Raw genomic sequence first — 16,732 nt, forward strand, 5'->3', positions numbered from 1 at the left:
GATTGGCAGGTATATGTACACCAACTATGTTGAAGCTGAGCAGGTCTGTGTCTAGTCAGTGCCTGGGTGGGGAGACTTCCTATGAACACCGCCCCTCCCACACACACAAGTTCAGTGATGGAACAAAGGTGGGATATGAATGTAATTAATAATAAGTAAAATTGTAAACAGCCTAACGTTCTAGGGTCAGATAATGATACATTCTTGAATGCTTTACTGGGGAAGGTTCTTAATTTCACTACAGTATGTAATCTGACCGTGCACAGCAGTGCTCTCCAATAAAGGGGAACTATGCAGCTTTGGGATCTTCTCAATATTTCTCAACTTCCACACCTGCCAGAATGTCTGGGAATGTTACCCTCAATACCCCTTAGTTTCCAATTGCTAATAAGGAACTCTCTCACCCTACTTTTTTGTCTGAAGGGAGCATGTTCAAAGAAGGACAATCAGAACAATAGCTACTGCTCTGGGACAACTGCAGTTGCAGCTCATTATACATGCTCTAATTACAATCGTAATTAAGTTTTCTTAGTATGGTTTTTAGGTGCTTGATTGGAGAGGGTTTCAGTTTGAAGGCATGCTCAAAAAGTGGATTCCTGTGCTTGTGTAGTTCAGTGTTGTTGCAAAACAGTGAGAAAGAGAAAAGTGCCCTTCCTGTTGCCTTTCTGGTCCAACTGGTCCTCTGATAATGCAAACAGGAGACTGATGTGGGATGAAGCTGTAGAGTGTGAATTAGGGGGGCTGGATGTATGTTAGTTCCCCTTCAAAACTGCTGTGTTGATACAGCCTAATACTCATAACAGTAATGGATTTTTGGTAATTTGCCTCTTTGAAGGTATATCAAGTTACAGCTTTTACTTGCTTTGTATCAATTTTATATGCCCTCTAATAATTCTGATGTCGACTGACTTTTTCCTGGTACCTTTTTGATGCAACATCGAATCATCTGTGCCACCTCTTCTTTCTGATGCCACTGCTGAGATTACTTGGAGAAGTTATTACCAGTTTTCAGGATTGGCAAATTATACTCTTGTAAAGATAATGGGCCAGCAATAACTGCTCCAGTTACTCCAGTGCACGTATCATGAGGCCTGGCATCCCAAGGCAAGATGTACAAGTACAAGCCCACTTGTTTTTTTCCAGAAGAGTTCTAAACACAGCTGTGCTGTCTGCTGTCTGCATCGGTTTCTCCTACAGCTCCTAGTCTAGTCCAAGCAGCTCACACTGTGAGAGAGGAGGGCTCATCTTGATCTAAGCTTCACGTGAACACCATGGAATTGCGTGACAGAGACAGAACCACAAGGAACCTAACAGTAGTGAAAAGATTAAGACAGAACCCCTTCTCTGCTGTCTACACTTTAGGTGCATGCATCCCATTCCCGTCTCAAACAGGAACCCTGTGGGGTGGGTGACATGCAGGTAAGAGTCTGTGCATTTGAAACACCAAACAACAAAGACATGCAAGCAATATGATCAATGCCGTCAGCAAGGTCATAGCGAATAGGAAGCCAATTCCATCAGGCCTGCTGTGGTAGTGCCTGGCAGGGAGCCAGGGCCATCAGACCCTCCCCTTGCAGGGCTGGCTCTCCATCCCTTACTGGAAAAGTCCCATCGGAGGTGGCATACTGTAGATGGATAAGAAGTGAAAACGACCAACCTTCTCGCTGAGCTGAGAGATGAAAGTTTGTTTTGTTTGATGACAGAGTGCGATGAAGATGAGAAGGGAATAAAAAAAGACAAGGAAAAACACAGAGAGTAAAAACAGGCCATGTGTCCGCACAGCACTGAAACAACAAGACAAGATGGCTGAGACTGGCCAGGACTACCCAACTGTGCAAGCATACACATGTGTACATGCACACATGGCACATACACAAATGTGCTGCTTCTGCCGCAGAGCAGTGGGTCCACCTTTTCTTCCTTTTCCAGATGCACATAACCCAAGCTCCAACACACAAGAGCAGGTGTACCAAGGGCTGAGGAAACCTTTGTAGGCAGCCGTACTCTTGGCCAATTATAGGCAAAAGACAATGTGTGCCCACTCAACACACATGGACATACCCACCACATCACAGACATCACCAGGCTTGAACTCAAGGACCGAATTCCATTCTAACTCTACAGTTCACAACTTCAGTCTCACCTTTCACACATACAGGCCAGCATGCACACCCCTCCCCCTTCACATCTGCACACAGAAAGCAGTCCTGGTGAACAATGGAAATTCTTGCAGGATGAAGAGCTTCTGGTTCCCCGCTTTCCCCACAGGGCTACAGGCAGCAGAGAAACATTATCACAGCATGAATTGAGTGCTGCGCCAGGTCCCTGATGCACTGAATTGGGAAGGAAAAGTGGGTAAGATGTCAAAGCAACAGTCACCCCAAAGGAGAAGAATAATCCGGAACGTGGCCTACTTTTCGTTCCTGCAGGAGAGACAGTAAGAGGTTAGTTGTGCCGTGTTTCCCTGAGGGGCATGAAAGATCTCATTTCCTTGGCAAGGCTGACCTTACTGCAGTTAGATATCTGTGGCGCATCACCTGAAATGGAACCCTTAGTGAGAGAAAGCAGAGGCTACTCTGGTGGTTTAAGAACTGCTTATGAGTCAGATTTTAAGGGGGGGGGGAGAGAAAGGACAGAAAACTTGCCTATCCGCAGAAAGCAACATGAATTAAAACCCTCAATGGGACAATATACTGTGGACTGCACTGTCAGTAACTCATTTGCAAGGATTAGAATAGTGAGATTTCAACTAGTTTTGCTGATGTTCAGCCACCAACCTACGCCTTAAACAGATTGTGCCAAGAGGCACGATGGAATCTAAACAATAACTTACAGTATTTGCTCTCAGCACAGGCATACTCCATACAGGGCTGCTTTTCAATGTTCTAATTGCAAGTAACCAGGGTGGGGAGGGTTGTACTCAATTTTTCAATCCATGAAATTACAGCAGCCCTAAAGGACAGTGGAAAGATAGTTTTGGTTCCACTGGCTCTTTATCTCAACTTGGGAATGCACAAGAGAACTTTGTCATTTGACAGAAGGATTATACCTCTTGTGCAATGAGGAGGAGTTACAAGTTCAAAGGACAGAGAATAAGAATCCCTTATTTTTAAAAGTCTGCTTCTCGTCCAAAGAGACTTGCAGCAGAATTTAAACATACCATTCGCCAAAAGCAATTTATCTGGACAACACAACAAGAAAAAGTGCTGCTTCCAGTATTAATAAATTGTTGACATAAGCCCTCCAACTAGTTCAATGTTCCATGGACTCCTAAAGAATATGATTTATTGATTTTACAGATTCATATCCTGACTTTCAGCTCTCATAAAGATCACCAAGCCAGTTAAGAAATTAAAAACACACATAATCAAATCACATTCCAAAAACCATTAAAACCAACAAGAACACATCATTAAAACAACTAAAACCAGTACGAAAATATACATACAAAAACATAAGAACTATGCAAAAAATGGGCAAGGAGGAGGAATCACTGAGGGAACATCAAACCAAATAAAAAAGTCTTCACGCACTGACAGAAGACAGCAACAAAAGCGGACAGATAAATCTTCCTTGGGAAAGAGTTCCAGAGTTTTGATGCTGCAACTGAGAAGGCCCTCTCTCAGGCTGCCATCCAACTAATCTCAGAAGGCAGGAGCACCTAAAGCAAGGCCTACGAAGATGACCACAGTGGACAGAGTAGGTTCACAAGGGAGCTGATATGTTGGTCCTTCCAGGTATGTTGGGCCCAAACCAAGAAAGGCTTTAAAAGCCTCTTGAATTTTGCCTGGAAACAGACTGGCAACTAATGTAGATGGGTCAAGACTGGAGTGTTATGATCCCTATGACCCACTCCAGTCAACATCCTGGCCACAGCATTCTGCACCAACTGAAGTTCCCAACACTTTTTAAGGGCAGCCCCACATAGACATTGCTGTAAACAAACCTAAATGTTTCCAGAGCATGCACCATAGTGGCCAGATCTTTTCTGCCCAGGAAAGGCCACAACTGTCTAACTAGTTGAAGCTGGTAAGGTATTCCTGGCCACAGCTGCCATTTGTTTCTTCAGCAGTAGACCTTGGCTCAAGGGCATTCCAGACTATGGACCTGTTCTTGAAAGAGGAGTGCAACCCCATCCAAAACTTCTTCCACTCACCAGTAGCACTTCCATCCTGTCCAGATTAAGCTTTAGTTAATCAGATTAAGCTGTGTTCCTTTGCAACTGGTTGCTAGTTTTATTTATTTATATTTATTTATAATTAATTTTATATACCGTCCCTTCCCCTAAGGGGAGTTGTTGAGATCTCCTGTGTCTGGGATAGACCTCTTTAAAAGTGGATGCACCACAATCTGTTTCAAGATTGGGCAACTACCCCCCCTCTGAAGGAGGCATTAGTTACTTCTCAGACCCAGACTAGGCTCCCACCAGGAAGGACAAGAATCATATAAACAGGTGGCGGGCCTCAAACTGAAAAATATCCCAAACTGCAGGATGAGTTAGCACCCTGGCACCATCTGACCCTGTCACAGTTAATGAAGGGTCCAAGTTAGAACAGATGCGAGAGATTTCATCTGCAAAATATTGAGAAAAACAGTCACAGCACCCCAACAATCTACCTCCTCCTGCAAGACAAATCCAAACAGGCCTGTGATCATTTGAAACCACTCCACTGGCCCACACTGTGCAGAAACAATGGTTGTGGAAAACTTTTATTTCTTTGCCGCAATCACCACCATGCAGTATGCTTTAAAATGAGCCTTTGCCCATGATTTGTCCCAAGTCTTCCTTCACTGTCTCTGTAGCCATCTCTCTTGTCTTTTCAGCACACCCAGCCCCTCAGTAAATACCTTCCTTGCATTCAACCCCAAGACAGGGCAGTGCCAGTTTTCATGTACTGCTGGAAAGATTGGAGCTGCTGCATGTAGTCATATAAATAGAAAGAGTCCATGCAGTATGTGGGCCCCAGGCCATGAAAGGTTTGAAAAACAAAAACTAGCACCTTGAACTGAACCTGAAAACAAGCAGGCAACCAGTGTACAATTCCAAGGGAAGAGTAAAGTATACAGTTTCTAGTTTTAGAAGTTCTAGGAGCTGTTGCATTTTTTAAAATCAATTTTACTTTTTGGAAGCCCCATGTAGACTAATTAACAGTAGTCTAGCCTTAATGTTACGATAGATACGGATGAACCTTGGGATATATTTTAACTGCTGCGGTAAGGTCTCAAATACATCAAAGATCCTGACAAAAAGGTATTTTAGCACACTGCAGGACACAATATGACATTCTACCCAAACCTGCTTCACATGTGATTTGACTGTTGTAATTGTTGCTATTTAGATACTTTTACAGTCAGCAAAGTGGCAACTTACATGATGTGGGCTGATTTTGATGACATCAGGGAAACCACAGCCTGATGAGAGGTTTTGATGGCATGGACAGAACTGGTTCACAACCATATTAGTAAAAAGAAGAAAAAGAAGAATTTGGATTTATACCCTGCCTTTCACTTCTGTAAGAAGTCTCAACAGATACCTTGTGAGGTAGGTGGGGCTGAGAGTGTTATGAAGAACTGTGATTAGCCCAAGGTCACTCAGGGCTGCATGTATAGGAGTGGGGAAACAAATTTATTTCACCAGATTAGAGTTCCCCTGCTTCAGTTTCAATAATGAAACCACTACACCACATTGGCTCTCAATATGTGAAGCGAGTCTAAGGCCCCTTCTGCACATGCAGAATAATGCTCTTTCAATCCACTTTCAATGCACTTTGCAGCTAAGTTTTACTGTGCGAAACAGCAAAATCCACTTGCAAACAATTGTGAAAATGGATTGAAAGTGTATTATCCTGCATGTGCAGAAAGGGCCTAAGAAGGTCACTAACTTAATATTCTAGTAAGCCTGGCTGCTGCTTCCTCTTTTAAGACTTGTGGTACACTAGCAAAGCAGCAGCTAGTTTCACATCACAAACTAGGCAAGTTACAATGGCTTGTCCACATGTGTTTGTACTTTAGATAACAACAAATAAGATGCAGTTATAAAACACTCACTAATACAAATAGATCACTTTCTTGCCTGCCAGTCAAAGATGAGATTGGGGTCTGAAATTAGTCACTAACTGTTGAATTATCTCTTAATTTCTTTTTATACTAATAGATTATAGGAAATAAAACGATTTTGTAGTAGTAGTTGATGCTGCTCAGGAAAAGAGACCCTAAATGGGAATAGCTGTGCCTTCTCCTCTAGTGTTGAAATTGTTTTTACTTCACTTGAAAATATGCCAACATCTACTGAATTGGAAAACTCAGTTTCTCCCCAGAGCCCTTCACTTCATCTCTTTATCTCTGGCACTGCAGGAAGCAAGTCTTTCTGTTTTCAGAAAACTAGGACTTAAAGCATGAAAGTAAGAAGAACACTAACTTATGTATGTCATGGGGAGAGTAATTTAAAAATGCAAAAAAATCCAGTCCTCACAACCTAACTTTGCTACTGCTCGAGTAAGCAAGAGAAGGTTTTAGGTGTCACATGTTTCAAGGACTCTGTTTGCCTAATAGCAACTGTTAGGTCTACCTCTCCAGACTATGGTTAAAAGATTCACAGGAGAAGTTAAAGATGCACAAGATTATGCTTAAAACTATTCTCAGTATTTGACTGAGAAACAGAGAACAACTAACGTAAACCTACTACAGAGAAAATTCCTGTTAATACTGACAGTTCTGAATAGGCTTGGTGATTCAGTAAACACAAATCACAGAAAAATCAGCTTTTGTCAGCTTTTTCTTTTAGTGCCCAAACCCCCCAGATGTATTTGAAAAGCTGAATTTCTCTCTCCCCCCTCCACTGTCATTTCCCAAGCCCACCCGGGGGCTGGCAGAGGAGGGAGGGATCCTGCATGCATTACTGAGGCCAACATGCAGGATATATGCCCCCCCCCAAACACACACTCTGCTTGAAAAGCATCAGCGGGGGGCGGAGGAAGTAGATCAGATAGATCCTACACATGCAGAATTTGTACCCTGCCCATGCTGTCCAAGACCTTCAGAACTTGGAATGCACTGCCGGGGGCAATTCTCTCTTCCACACCATTTCTCAAGCCCCTGAGGTCTTAGGAAACGGTGGTGGCAGTGGGGAGAAAGGAAAAAATTTGGGTTCTGGTCTTTTAATACCAATATTTTCAGTAATACCTGAATAAAGCTGATGGATATCAGATTTACCAGTAATTTCTGGGTTAAAAAACCCAAACCCAAAATTTACCAATAATTTAAATTGGTTCTCATGCCTAGTTCTGACCATTTTTTTCCCAATTAATGTAACTTTTAATCCATGTTTCCTGCCACTACAGGTCAGCAAAAGTGGCTACCAGCAAATATATAAAACAATAAAAGCCAAGGACTAGATAGAATTGGCTCTTGAAGAAGAAAATTTAATTGGCACTCTCCTCTTTTCAGCACTAAAAACATAGCAACTAGCAACCAACATTTTGTTGTCATTTAACTATCTTCTAAATTTGGTGTCTGAGGCACTCTGTCCAATGGTGGGTCATGCCCTAAGAACAGAGGTGTAGCAGGGCAAAATGGCGCCCCCCACACCTTGTGATAGCTATGCACCCCCACTCTCCGTGCCCCATGGTAGCTATGCCCCCCTGCACCCACTTACCTGAGCCGGCGCTGTGCAGCCGGTGCAAAAATCCAGCTGGGGTGGGTGGCTGGCTGGCTGGCTGGCTGGCTGGCTGGCTGGCTGGCTGCTCCGTGCAGCCCAGGCTCCAGCCTCCAAGACCTGCCAGGGCGGGGGAGGCTTGGCTGGCTGGCTGCTCCATCTCCTCCTTAGGCAGCCAGCCCGGAGTGGCGCAGCCCAGGCCCAGGTTTGCCTAGCAGGCCTTGGAGGCTACAGCCTGGGCTGCGTGGAACAGCCAGAGGTGTGGTGGGTCGGTCAGAAGTGTGGGGGCAATTTTCCACCCCCACATGACTCACTGGGGGGGCACCCAGGACGTTTGTCCCTGGATGTCCCCATTACAGCTACTCGACTGCCTAAGAACCAAGTAAATATCAAGCTAAATCAATAATGAAAACTATCCATAATACAGTTAAACTTTGAAAACTTAGCCAAATTACAATAACACAGTTAAACGTGGCTTTTACCCGCTTCCCAAGTATCTACGGGAAGGGGTACCAGAACCATGGTACTATTACATAAAATCCCTGTCCGGAGCCTTCACCAATTTTGATGTGTGCATATCAAATATAGCCTCTTTAATCCCTCGAATCTGGCTTGGTTCCAAAGGACAGGATTCACGTCTAGAATAGCAAAGGCAGATTTCTAATTAATGTCAGAGAAATGGCTAAAATCTAGGGGTATTCCACAATAGTTTAATCTTAACAGAAGATCTACATTGGGTATTCTTTGTGATCCCATCTTAAACAGATTGAACAAGGCCCCCTTTTCATGAACAGAAGGAAGGGGGACCGAAGGAAACAGCAGATGAAGTTACAATTTTACTTAGGTCTTTATATGGAACAGGGTATAGCTGGGATTTTCCTGAAGATTCTGAGGGTGGAGTTTGGGAAGGGAAGAGATTGCAGAGGGCCATGACGCCATTGAGTCCAACCTCCAAAACAGACTTGTCCTCCAGCAGAACTGATCTCTGCAGCTTGGAGATCAAGTGTAATTCTGGGAGATACTCAGTCACCTTTAGAGGCTGGCAACCCTAAATCACATATATCTGTATGTTAAGTTAGCAAAATGCAAAACAAAATTTTATACAGCCATATAAGCCTCTTTAGTATTCTTGTATCTAAGTTCAAGTATCAGAAAGTTTTTGCTTTTTCTGAAAAGCATCTCATGTCCCTGACCTTTTTATGCTCTTCACTTGTACTTTTCTCATATTTTTTTTCCATTAAAAATTACAAGAATCAACTGTACAGGGAAGGGGAAACAGACCCCCTGTTTATGGTGTTTCTAGGGATACTCAACAACATGTATTGAAAAGAAGGTGCGATCAGCTTGTTTAATTCCTCTGCCACTTGCTATCAAGACAAGGTGGGTGAAAACAATGAATACAGAAAAATATGTAGAAAAAGACAAGCCCAAACTACTGCAGTAACATTTAAGGACAGGACTGACATATGCCCTCAATGGAAGAAACTTTATGTAGTGGTGTATCACACATTATATGTTTTAAACATTGGCTTGATTAGAAATTTTACAACAAATTGTGTAAGTAGACTAAGTAAGTAACAAAAGCAGTTAAAACATAACAAAGCAATAACCAACATAAAATGAACAAGGATCTAATTGTCCATGTGGCCACTACCGTGTTTCCCCAAAAATAAAACAGGGTCTTATATTATTTTTTGCTCCAAAAGATGCGTTAGGACTTATTTTTTTCCATGATTTTACGCCCCCCACGTGACCAGATCAGCTGTGCCAAGGAATCTGTAACTGGGGTTTATTTTTGGAGTCGGGCTTATATTTCAAGCATCCTCCAAAAATCCCAAAAATTCATGCTAGGGCTTATTTTTGAGGTAGGTCTTATTTTCGGGGGAAACGGTAATTTAGGTTCATGTACTCATAACAATGCAGCTTTACGATTATCAAGCAGAAAGAGAGGTTGTTACTATGTACCAAGAACAGGATTACAAATGTAGTTATTGTGCAGGGACCTGGCAAATAAAGTATATAATTTTGTACTAAACAGAGATTTTACGTCACAGATAAATATAAACTGGGGGACAATTGTTCCTTTTTTTGAAAGAGGGATCTCAGTGTATCTATCACCTATTACTTTCTACAGAGGTGCTTTTGGACAGAGGTTTGGTAGAAACTGAGATTGGTCTAGTTACCAAATCCTGTGCTTATGGTATTACTAAATGTTCCTTTCTTAGCTCATTAGGCCTAACCTTCACAATGTCCCTTTCTGCACACACCATTTAAAAATGTTATGAGGCAGTTTCTCACTGCTTTTCCCCTCTTTGATTCTGAAAACATTTCCAAGCAGTTTTTTCTTGATTTTTTTGGAAAACCCTTTTAAAAATGATTGTTTTGTCTGAAACATTTCTGAGCTGGCTTCTCTCTCAGTGTGGCCATAGTTACAATGGTTGATCTTCCCTGTTGCCATTTTCCACATCTCTGTACCATTGCCTAGCTTCCCCCTTGGCTCCATTTTCTTGCATCCCTGATCTCAGTCTTTCTCCCTTGTCTCTCCCTTTCATCATTTTGTGTGTGTGTGTGTGTTTTGCTGTTTTGGGTGCATCCATGAAGCTTCGATTAAATACAGAACACTGAAGCAGTGAATTAATGAAGCATAGGCTGTTTCCGCATGGGTGGAATACAGTGTCCCAGGGACGCTAAAAACAGCGTCCCTGGGGAGGGGTTCGCACAGCCTCGCAACCCCCAAGTGGCGTGAAGCCGCTGTTTCCGAACCTCACTCCCTGGGTGAGGTTTTCCGGAAACAGCAGCTTCCAAGGCGCCATTCCCCCTCTTTCCTGAACGCCTTACTGTCCCTCCGACCTTCCGGTGCATCACCCAGGCCAGGGGACACCCCCCCTGCCCTGTGACTCCAGAGCTGTTGCGCAGGGAAGGGGGCATGTCCCCTGGTCTGGGCGACGTGCCGGAAGGTCGGAGGGACGGTAAGGCGTTCGTGCGACGGCACAGCCTCTGCGCAGGCTGCGCCCGCCTTCCCCGCCCCTACCGGGACAGTTTGTGCGAATGGTCCCAGGGAGGGGGTGCGTCGGCGTCATATACGCTGACCCCCCCCCCAAGCATGGCCGTGCGGAAATGGCCATAGTTTCATCAAAGAAGCAGAATTTTTTTAAAAAAACCTTCACAGCAGCCACGAAACTTTTGGAGAGGATGAGAACAGACAAACGTTGTGGAAAAGGGAAAGGGATTGAAAGCATTCTGGAAATGCATTTGACTTGTACGGAAAGGGCCAATGGTGTCCCTTCAGGAAAGTTCTGACAGATGCTTATGTTCAGTGCTAAAGACCAGCCGTCTCAGAAGAGGCATCAGTTTCTGTGCATACTCTCTTTTGGGAAGATATGTTTCCACAAAATAATTCACCTTTGACCTATCACTTCCTAAGCAGTTTCAACTATTGTCTCTGGTAGATCAATTCAAGTTTTTACTAATGTTGCTATCTTAATAACCTTCACACAAGCAATCTTTCAGGTGGTTTGATCTCTTGTTGATGCAGGCATGAATTGTTCCTCTAATATTTAAAGCAGAACAGCAGAATGTGCAGTCTCTCATGCCCATTAATCGGTCTGCTGTGGGTACCCCCTTTCTCAAACACAGCTTTCACTATTGGGGCAAACCAAAGCAATCCTCAGACCACTGTTTAAATTAGATTCCCTGGGGCATATCTGCTATGTAAAATTTTTGCCCAGAGGAACTTTTAATGGGCAAAATGCATTCATAATATTGCTATATGTGTTAGCTGTAGAACCACTTCAAATATGAATAATTCCTGGGTAGCGGCCTCAGGATCTTTTCTTGTGTGTACAATCCTTGCAGGATGCATTAACCTCATACTGACTCCACTCAACATAGGCCATTAAGGTTGTTACTCATTAAATGTGTACTTGGCAGTAATGTCTTTACCTATTGAACATGTTACACTATGAGAAAAAGGGTGCTTTGACATTATGACAGTAGTTTTTTTTCTAGTGTTTTGCTACAGTTGCCTGATCATCACATAATGGAAGCAAAAGGTGCTAGCTTAAGGACAAAGTTAGGGCCAACCTAGATGAGATACAGAGATCCGTGAGTATATCTCCATAGAATTTATTAGTAATTAATAGCAGCTACTGAGGAATGGGGCAAGCATGGCAAGTTTCATCCCCCTGCCCAGACTGTTTTCCTCAAACGGCTCCCTGGAGCAGCTATTTTCCTTGTTGAAGGAAAACACTCATGGTTGCCATGGCTGCCTATACTCTGCTGCATTCTCCCCCCTAGTGGGGCAAACAGCAGCTTTTAGGAAATGCTAACCCCCTGCCAGCAGACTGAATGAGAGTCCCAGCTGCTATTTACCAATAAAGATCCAATCATGGATCTCGCAGTCTTTCTTCCAGTTTGGACATTCCCCTGGTATCAAATTAAATGTTTATAATTCATGTTTCTGCAATATCCAGTGCCCATAGTTGATTATATAAACATTAAAAAAATAAAATTATATATAAATAAGAGGAATTTAATTTTAGATGACTGGGGAAGGAGGGTCTTCCATCCATCTTTCCTACACTGAAGGATATAACACTATATTTTAAAAGAAATGTTGCCTACCAGCAACCCCTGATAGTTAAATACTGGTAATGTGACATTCTCTTGAAATGGCAATGTTATTTGGTTTACCCATCAGGGTAGCAATGGCTGACTCCTGATCAGCATTTGATTTCTTCACACTTTATAGTACTGCAGGTTATGTGATTCAGATAGAAATGTTTTAAAGATGCTAGAGAAATATAATTGAACCATGTTATTATATGATGGATTGCTAGTCACCAAAGATCAGACTGCATTGGAGGCAAATTGATGACGTCAACAAACTGAGCAATTGATAACCCACTGAATTATAAGGGCTTGGGGACACAAAATGTTTTGGTGGGACATTGTATACACTCATTTATGTCTTTTGAGAGTTATAACCTATTCAGACTTAACATACCATGATCCCCTGACAACCTCCAAAGCCAGCAAGAGGAGTTGAAGGCTGCTACAGTATGGCTGCTACAGTATACTCATAGGAAGAAGAGATGCTATTACAAAGAAACCCTTGACTCCTTTAGGTTCTTTTCCCTGTGACTGTTCTTTGCTGTGCACACTGCAGTATGAACTATGAACATGTAAAGATTTACAGGCTGTCATGAGAACTATTATTATGTAAATGTTTGGGCAATAAGTTGGAAAGTCTTCACATAGCACAGCCATGAACACACTGGTCTTCAGCAAGCTAGTATTTCTCTGCTTAAGGTCTTCACCTGTAACACCAGTGGTCTATCTCACAAGCTAGAAGGATCACATAAGTAAGGTGTGTGAGATATTAAAAGCACTTAAGAAAAATAATATATTAAGTGTTATTGCCTACCTGTTGAATCACCCAGATAGCCTGATCTTCTCAGATCTTGGAAGCTAAGCAGTTAGTATTTGGATGGGAGACAAGGAAGGCCAGGGTCATGAAGCAAAGGCAGGCAATGGCAAACCAGCCCTGTTAGACTCTTGCCTTGAAAACCCTATCGCAGCAATACGTTGGCTGTGAAATGACAACAATTTCCATCATCAGAATAACTTGGTTACAGAGATATCAGATCCAGAATTTGCACAGGTTATCATATTTACCCTAAAGGAAAATAAGATTTATTTCCAACCTGCCTTTAAGATGGGGTTGTTTTACATTCACTTAAATCCCAAGTACGTGTAGTATTGAAAAAAAACCTGTGTAACATTTTTGGGAACGCCAACTAAAATTTAGGATTATTGTTCTTTTGGGTCAGTAGTATAATCAAAACTATGATCATCTGCTTCTTCTAAAAAGCATCTGTTCCAATAAGCAGGTAGTGTCCAGGCTTTCTTCTGCCTCACAAGAGCAGGAACTGCTTCCTAGGATCCTAGCAGTCATCAGTTTTTGTGTGCATTTTGTGGCCATCCAGACAAGAGATGTTTCAAGACAAGAGATGAGCAAAAGTGGTTTGATATTGCCTTTTTCTGCATAACAACCTAGGCCTTCTTTGGGGTTCCCATCCCAGAACTAATCCTGGCTCACCCTATTTAGCTTTTGAGGTCTGACAAGCTCAGGCTATTCTAAGCTATTTAGGTTGCTAAAGGGCCGCCGAGGGGGACTAAATAAATCATCTTCCCAAATCTGATGGCTTTTTTTGTCAAATTAGGTTTCTAAGAATTTTTTTTTGGTTTGCAACTTATTGGTGCTATCAATTTTAAGGCTACTTCTACGTTTTTAATCTAGCTGGACCTCAGGTTATAGTTTAACTGCTGTTGTCTACCTTAGCTTTGCCATTATTCAGAATGTTTATTTCATATCACTGTCTTACCTTCTTTTTTTTAAGCTACCATGTGTGCTTGTAAAGCAGAAAGGTTGGATATTAATATTATGAATAAAATAATCAATAAATAAGTGCTATTCAATTATTATATAGCTTGTGTGGCTACACCGATATAACTCATAGGCAATAATCATGCATGTACACAATTTTGCTTTCTCAGAGAAGCAAGAAAACTTGCCTCATCCCATTGACAAAGGCATACATGATAGTTTTAGGATCAGATGAATTGTGAAAAGTCTTTCCCTGTGCTGGTTGTGCTACCTATTTTGTTTTGTAAAACAAAGCCACCTGCATAAATATGGCCTGCGAACAGTACATATGGCAAACCTTCACAGGGGACAATTTATGTAGTAACCCACATTTTATATACTGTGGGGCTTTATCTCAGTCCTGCAGCTTGAAGTCCAACCTTGTAAAGATTATATGCAATAAAAAGGAAGCTTGTTCCAAAATTTAAGCCTGAGAAATACAATGCTTAATAGAAAATGAGCCATACACATGGAGCTAGAAACACCTTTCTACCACAAACCTGGCTCATGTCACCTTATCTCAAAAGCCAGCCAACCAGCCAGCTACCTGAACAACCTGCTCTTCGCATCAAGCCTGGGGTCACAGTTTGTTGCACTCTTTAGACTCCAAAGGGAGTCTCTTGCTAAATAAAGGAACACTCAGCACACAGGGAATCCGGCAGGTTTAAAGGTGAGGTTTCTTCACCTTGGCAAGCTGTGCATTCTGGTTTAGCATTACCCTTCCCAATCCTGTTTGCAAAGGCTAGACATTGCTATTGCATGCAACTATGATAAAAAATGTATAATAATTTACACAACAATGTAAGCATGGGATACATTCAAATAAACATTGTGCCCCTATTTCTGGATGCAAAGGGACAACCAAAGCGCTAGTTTTATTAGCTTGCACAATGATGGCTTGAACACTGATTTCAAGGAGTTTAAGGTCAATTCTGATCACATTATGGGTGATTTTGCTGCACAGATAAAAAGTGATCTTCCATTTGGAGCTTCAGCTGCTGAAAGACTGGTATGTCAAAATTATTCTGCAAAATGAAAAAAAAAACACCTGCAGGAAATGAGCACTGAACACAATGAGAATAACAGAGACACCTAGAAGCAATCAGACAGCAGGTCATCTTGGCCTCTCCTGAGAATAACTGCTCCTCAGTTCGGTTAAGACTGCTCTTTTTCAGAAATGGTATGTGCATGTAGGTGTATACTAGAAAAGGGGTGGGCAGGGAGGGGAAAAGAAGGAAGGAGAGAAAGAGAAAGCAATGCAGGTGAAAATGTTATTTTCATTCTATCAGTAGGATCCAGGGCCTAAGTTAAAATTAAAGAAGAGTTTAAACTGCCAATGAGCCAAAGGTACCACATTTCACTCCTGTTCTCTTGTCTACACTGATGCAAGTCTCAAGCTGCCTCCCAGTGCTGACTATCACTACTGTCCTGACTTACTTAAAATCTTACAAAGGGGAAGACACAATATTTCCCTGAAACACTGAAGAAAAAAATTCACCATTTCTTAATGAAGTACATGACTCTTTGCCCTTCAAACACAAATTCAATAACAGATTTAATGAAAGAAAAAATGTCCATCCTATTTTGAGCCCTGGGAATACCAGATAAGAAAACCGACTGGCAAAGCAGCCTTCTACAACAAACTACACCTGATTCTTAGCAGGAATTGAAATGATTGTAATAGCTCTAATAATCATCTCTGCTGCTAGGGAGAAGCAGACCAAGATGACTTGACAAAGCTAGCATGCTATTCCAAAACCAACCTTGATGTACCTGCTCACTTGCAAGACAAACAGGTAACATCTAGAATAAGAGCTCCTCTAATTTTCTGTAGCCCGAGACAAAGCTCTGCTAACACATACATTAAACTACCAAACAAGCAATAGCGACTTCCTTCCCTTCACCACACCCCTCCCATGACAGATTCTAAAACTTGTTACTTCTGTTTCACCAAAGAAGCATTGATGAGAGGGGCAAGGTTGCATTTCCAAGGCTTGTTCTTTTGAATACACAGATTAAATGGGCATTTAAGTTACACTACTCACAAGGCATCATTAAGCACCCTCTTGCTTTATTATCAATGACTCATGTGACTGGGAATGCTCATGAAAGAAAAAAAAAGGAAGCTTGCCTTACCTCTCACATAAAGGTTGGCTGGAGCAGAATAACGGGTCCCTGCACTGTTTGTGGCGACACACTCATATTTGCCCTGGTCCGACTCTTCGCTGTTCTCAATTTGCAGGGCCCCTATATGGAAATGAGACACAGACAACATGGCTTATAGAAAAATCCTTATAAATACATACTATTGGGCTATGTCCCCTTATTCCAACAGGATCACCAGGATTGGACGGTGTGTGTATCTGGATAGGCATATGACATGACATTTCTCCTGAAGCCATTAAAACACCACAAGGCATCCATGTGTATATGAAAAGGCATCTGTTGTGTGAAGTCTCTATTGCTACATAGGCAAATGGTTACTGACACCATTCGGTTAAATTTGTATGTAAACATCCATGCTTTGGAAGAGATCCCTACCAAACAAAGAAACTTTCAAAAGAATGTAGAGTTCTCCAGTTGGAATAGCAGAGAAAAACTTAAGTCTGTTTCAACCACTGGCTTTTAAAGAAACAAAGATGGTACTCAAA

At 42.2% G+C, this 16,732-nt stretch overlaps 1 protein-coding gene across 21 annotated transcripts in view; it reads right to left on the reverse strand.

The window, feature by feature from the left end:
• The window catches only part of PTPRF (protein tyrosine phosphatase receptor type F), a 623,992-nt gene that overhangs the window by 99,251 nt on the left and 508,009 nt on the right, over nt 1-16,732 (reverse strand). For all 21 annotated transcript variants that reach the window (XM_048497079.1, XM_048497096.1, XM_048497095.1 and 18 more), the window contains one exon: nt 16,218-16,328. In XM_048497079.1, the coding sequence (XP_048353036.1) occupies nt 16,218-16,328 (111 nt within the window). The remainder of the gene's footprint in view (nt 1-16,217; nt 16,329-16,732) is intronic.

Source organism: Sphaerodactylus townsendi, linkage group LG05 (assembly GCF_021028975.2).
Source record: "Sphaerodactylus townsendi isolate TG3544 linkage group LG05, MPM_Stown_v2.3, whole genome shotgun sequence".
NCBI lineage: Eukaryota > Metazoa > Chordata > Lepidosauria > Squamata > Sphaerodactylidae > Sphaerodactylus > Sphaerodactylus townsendi.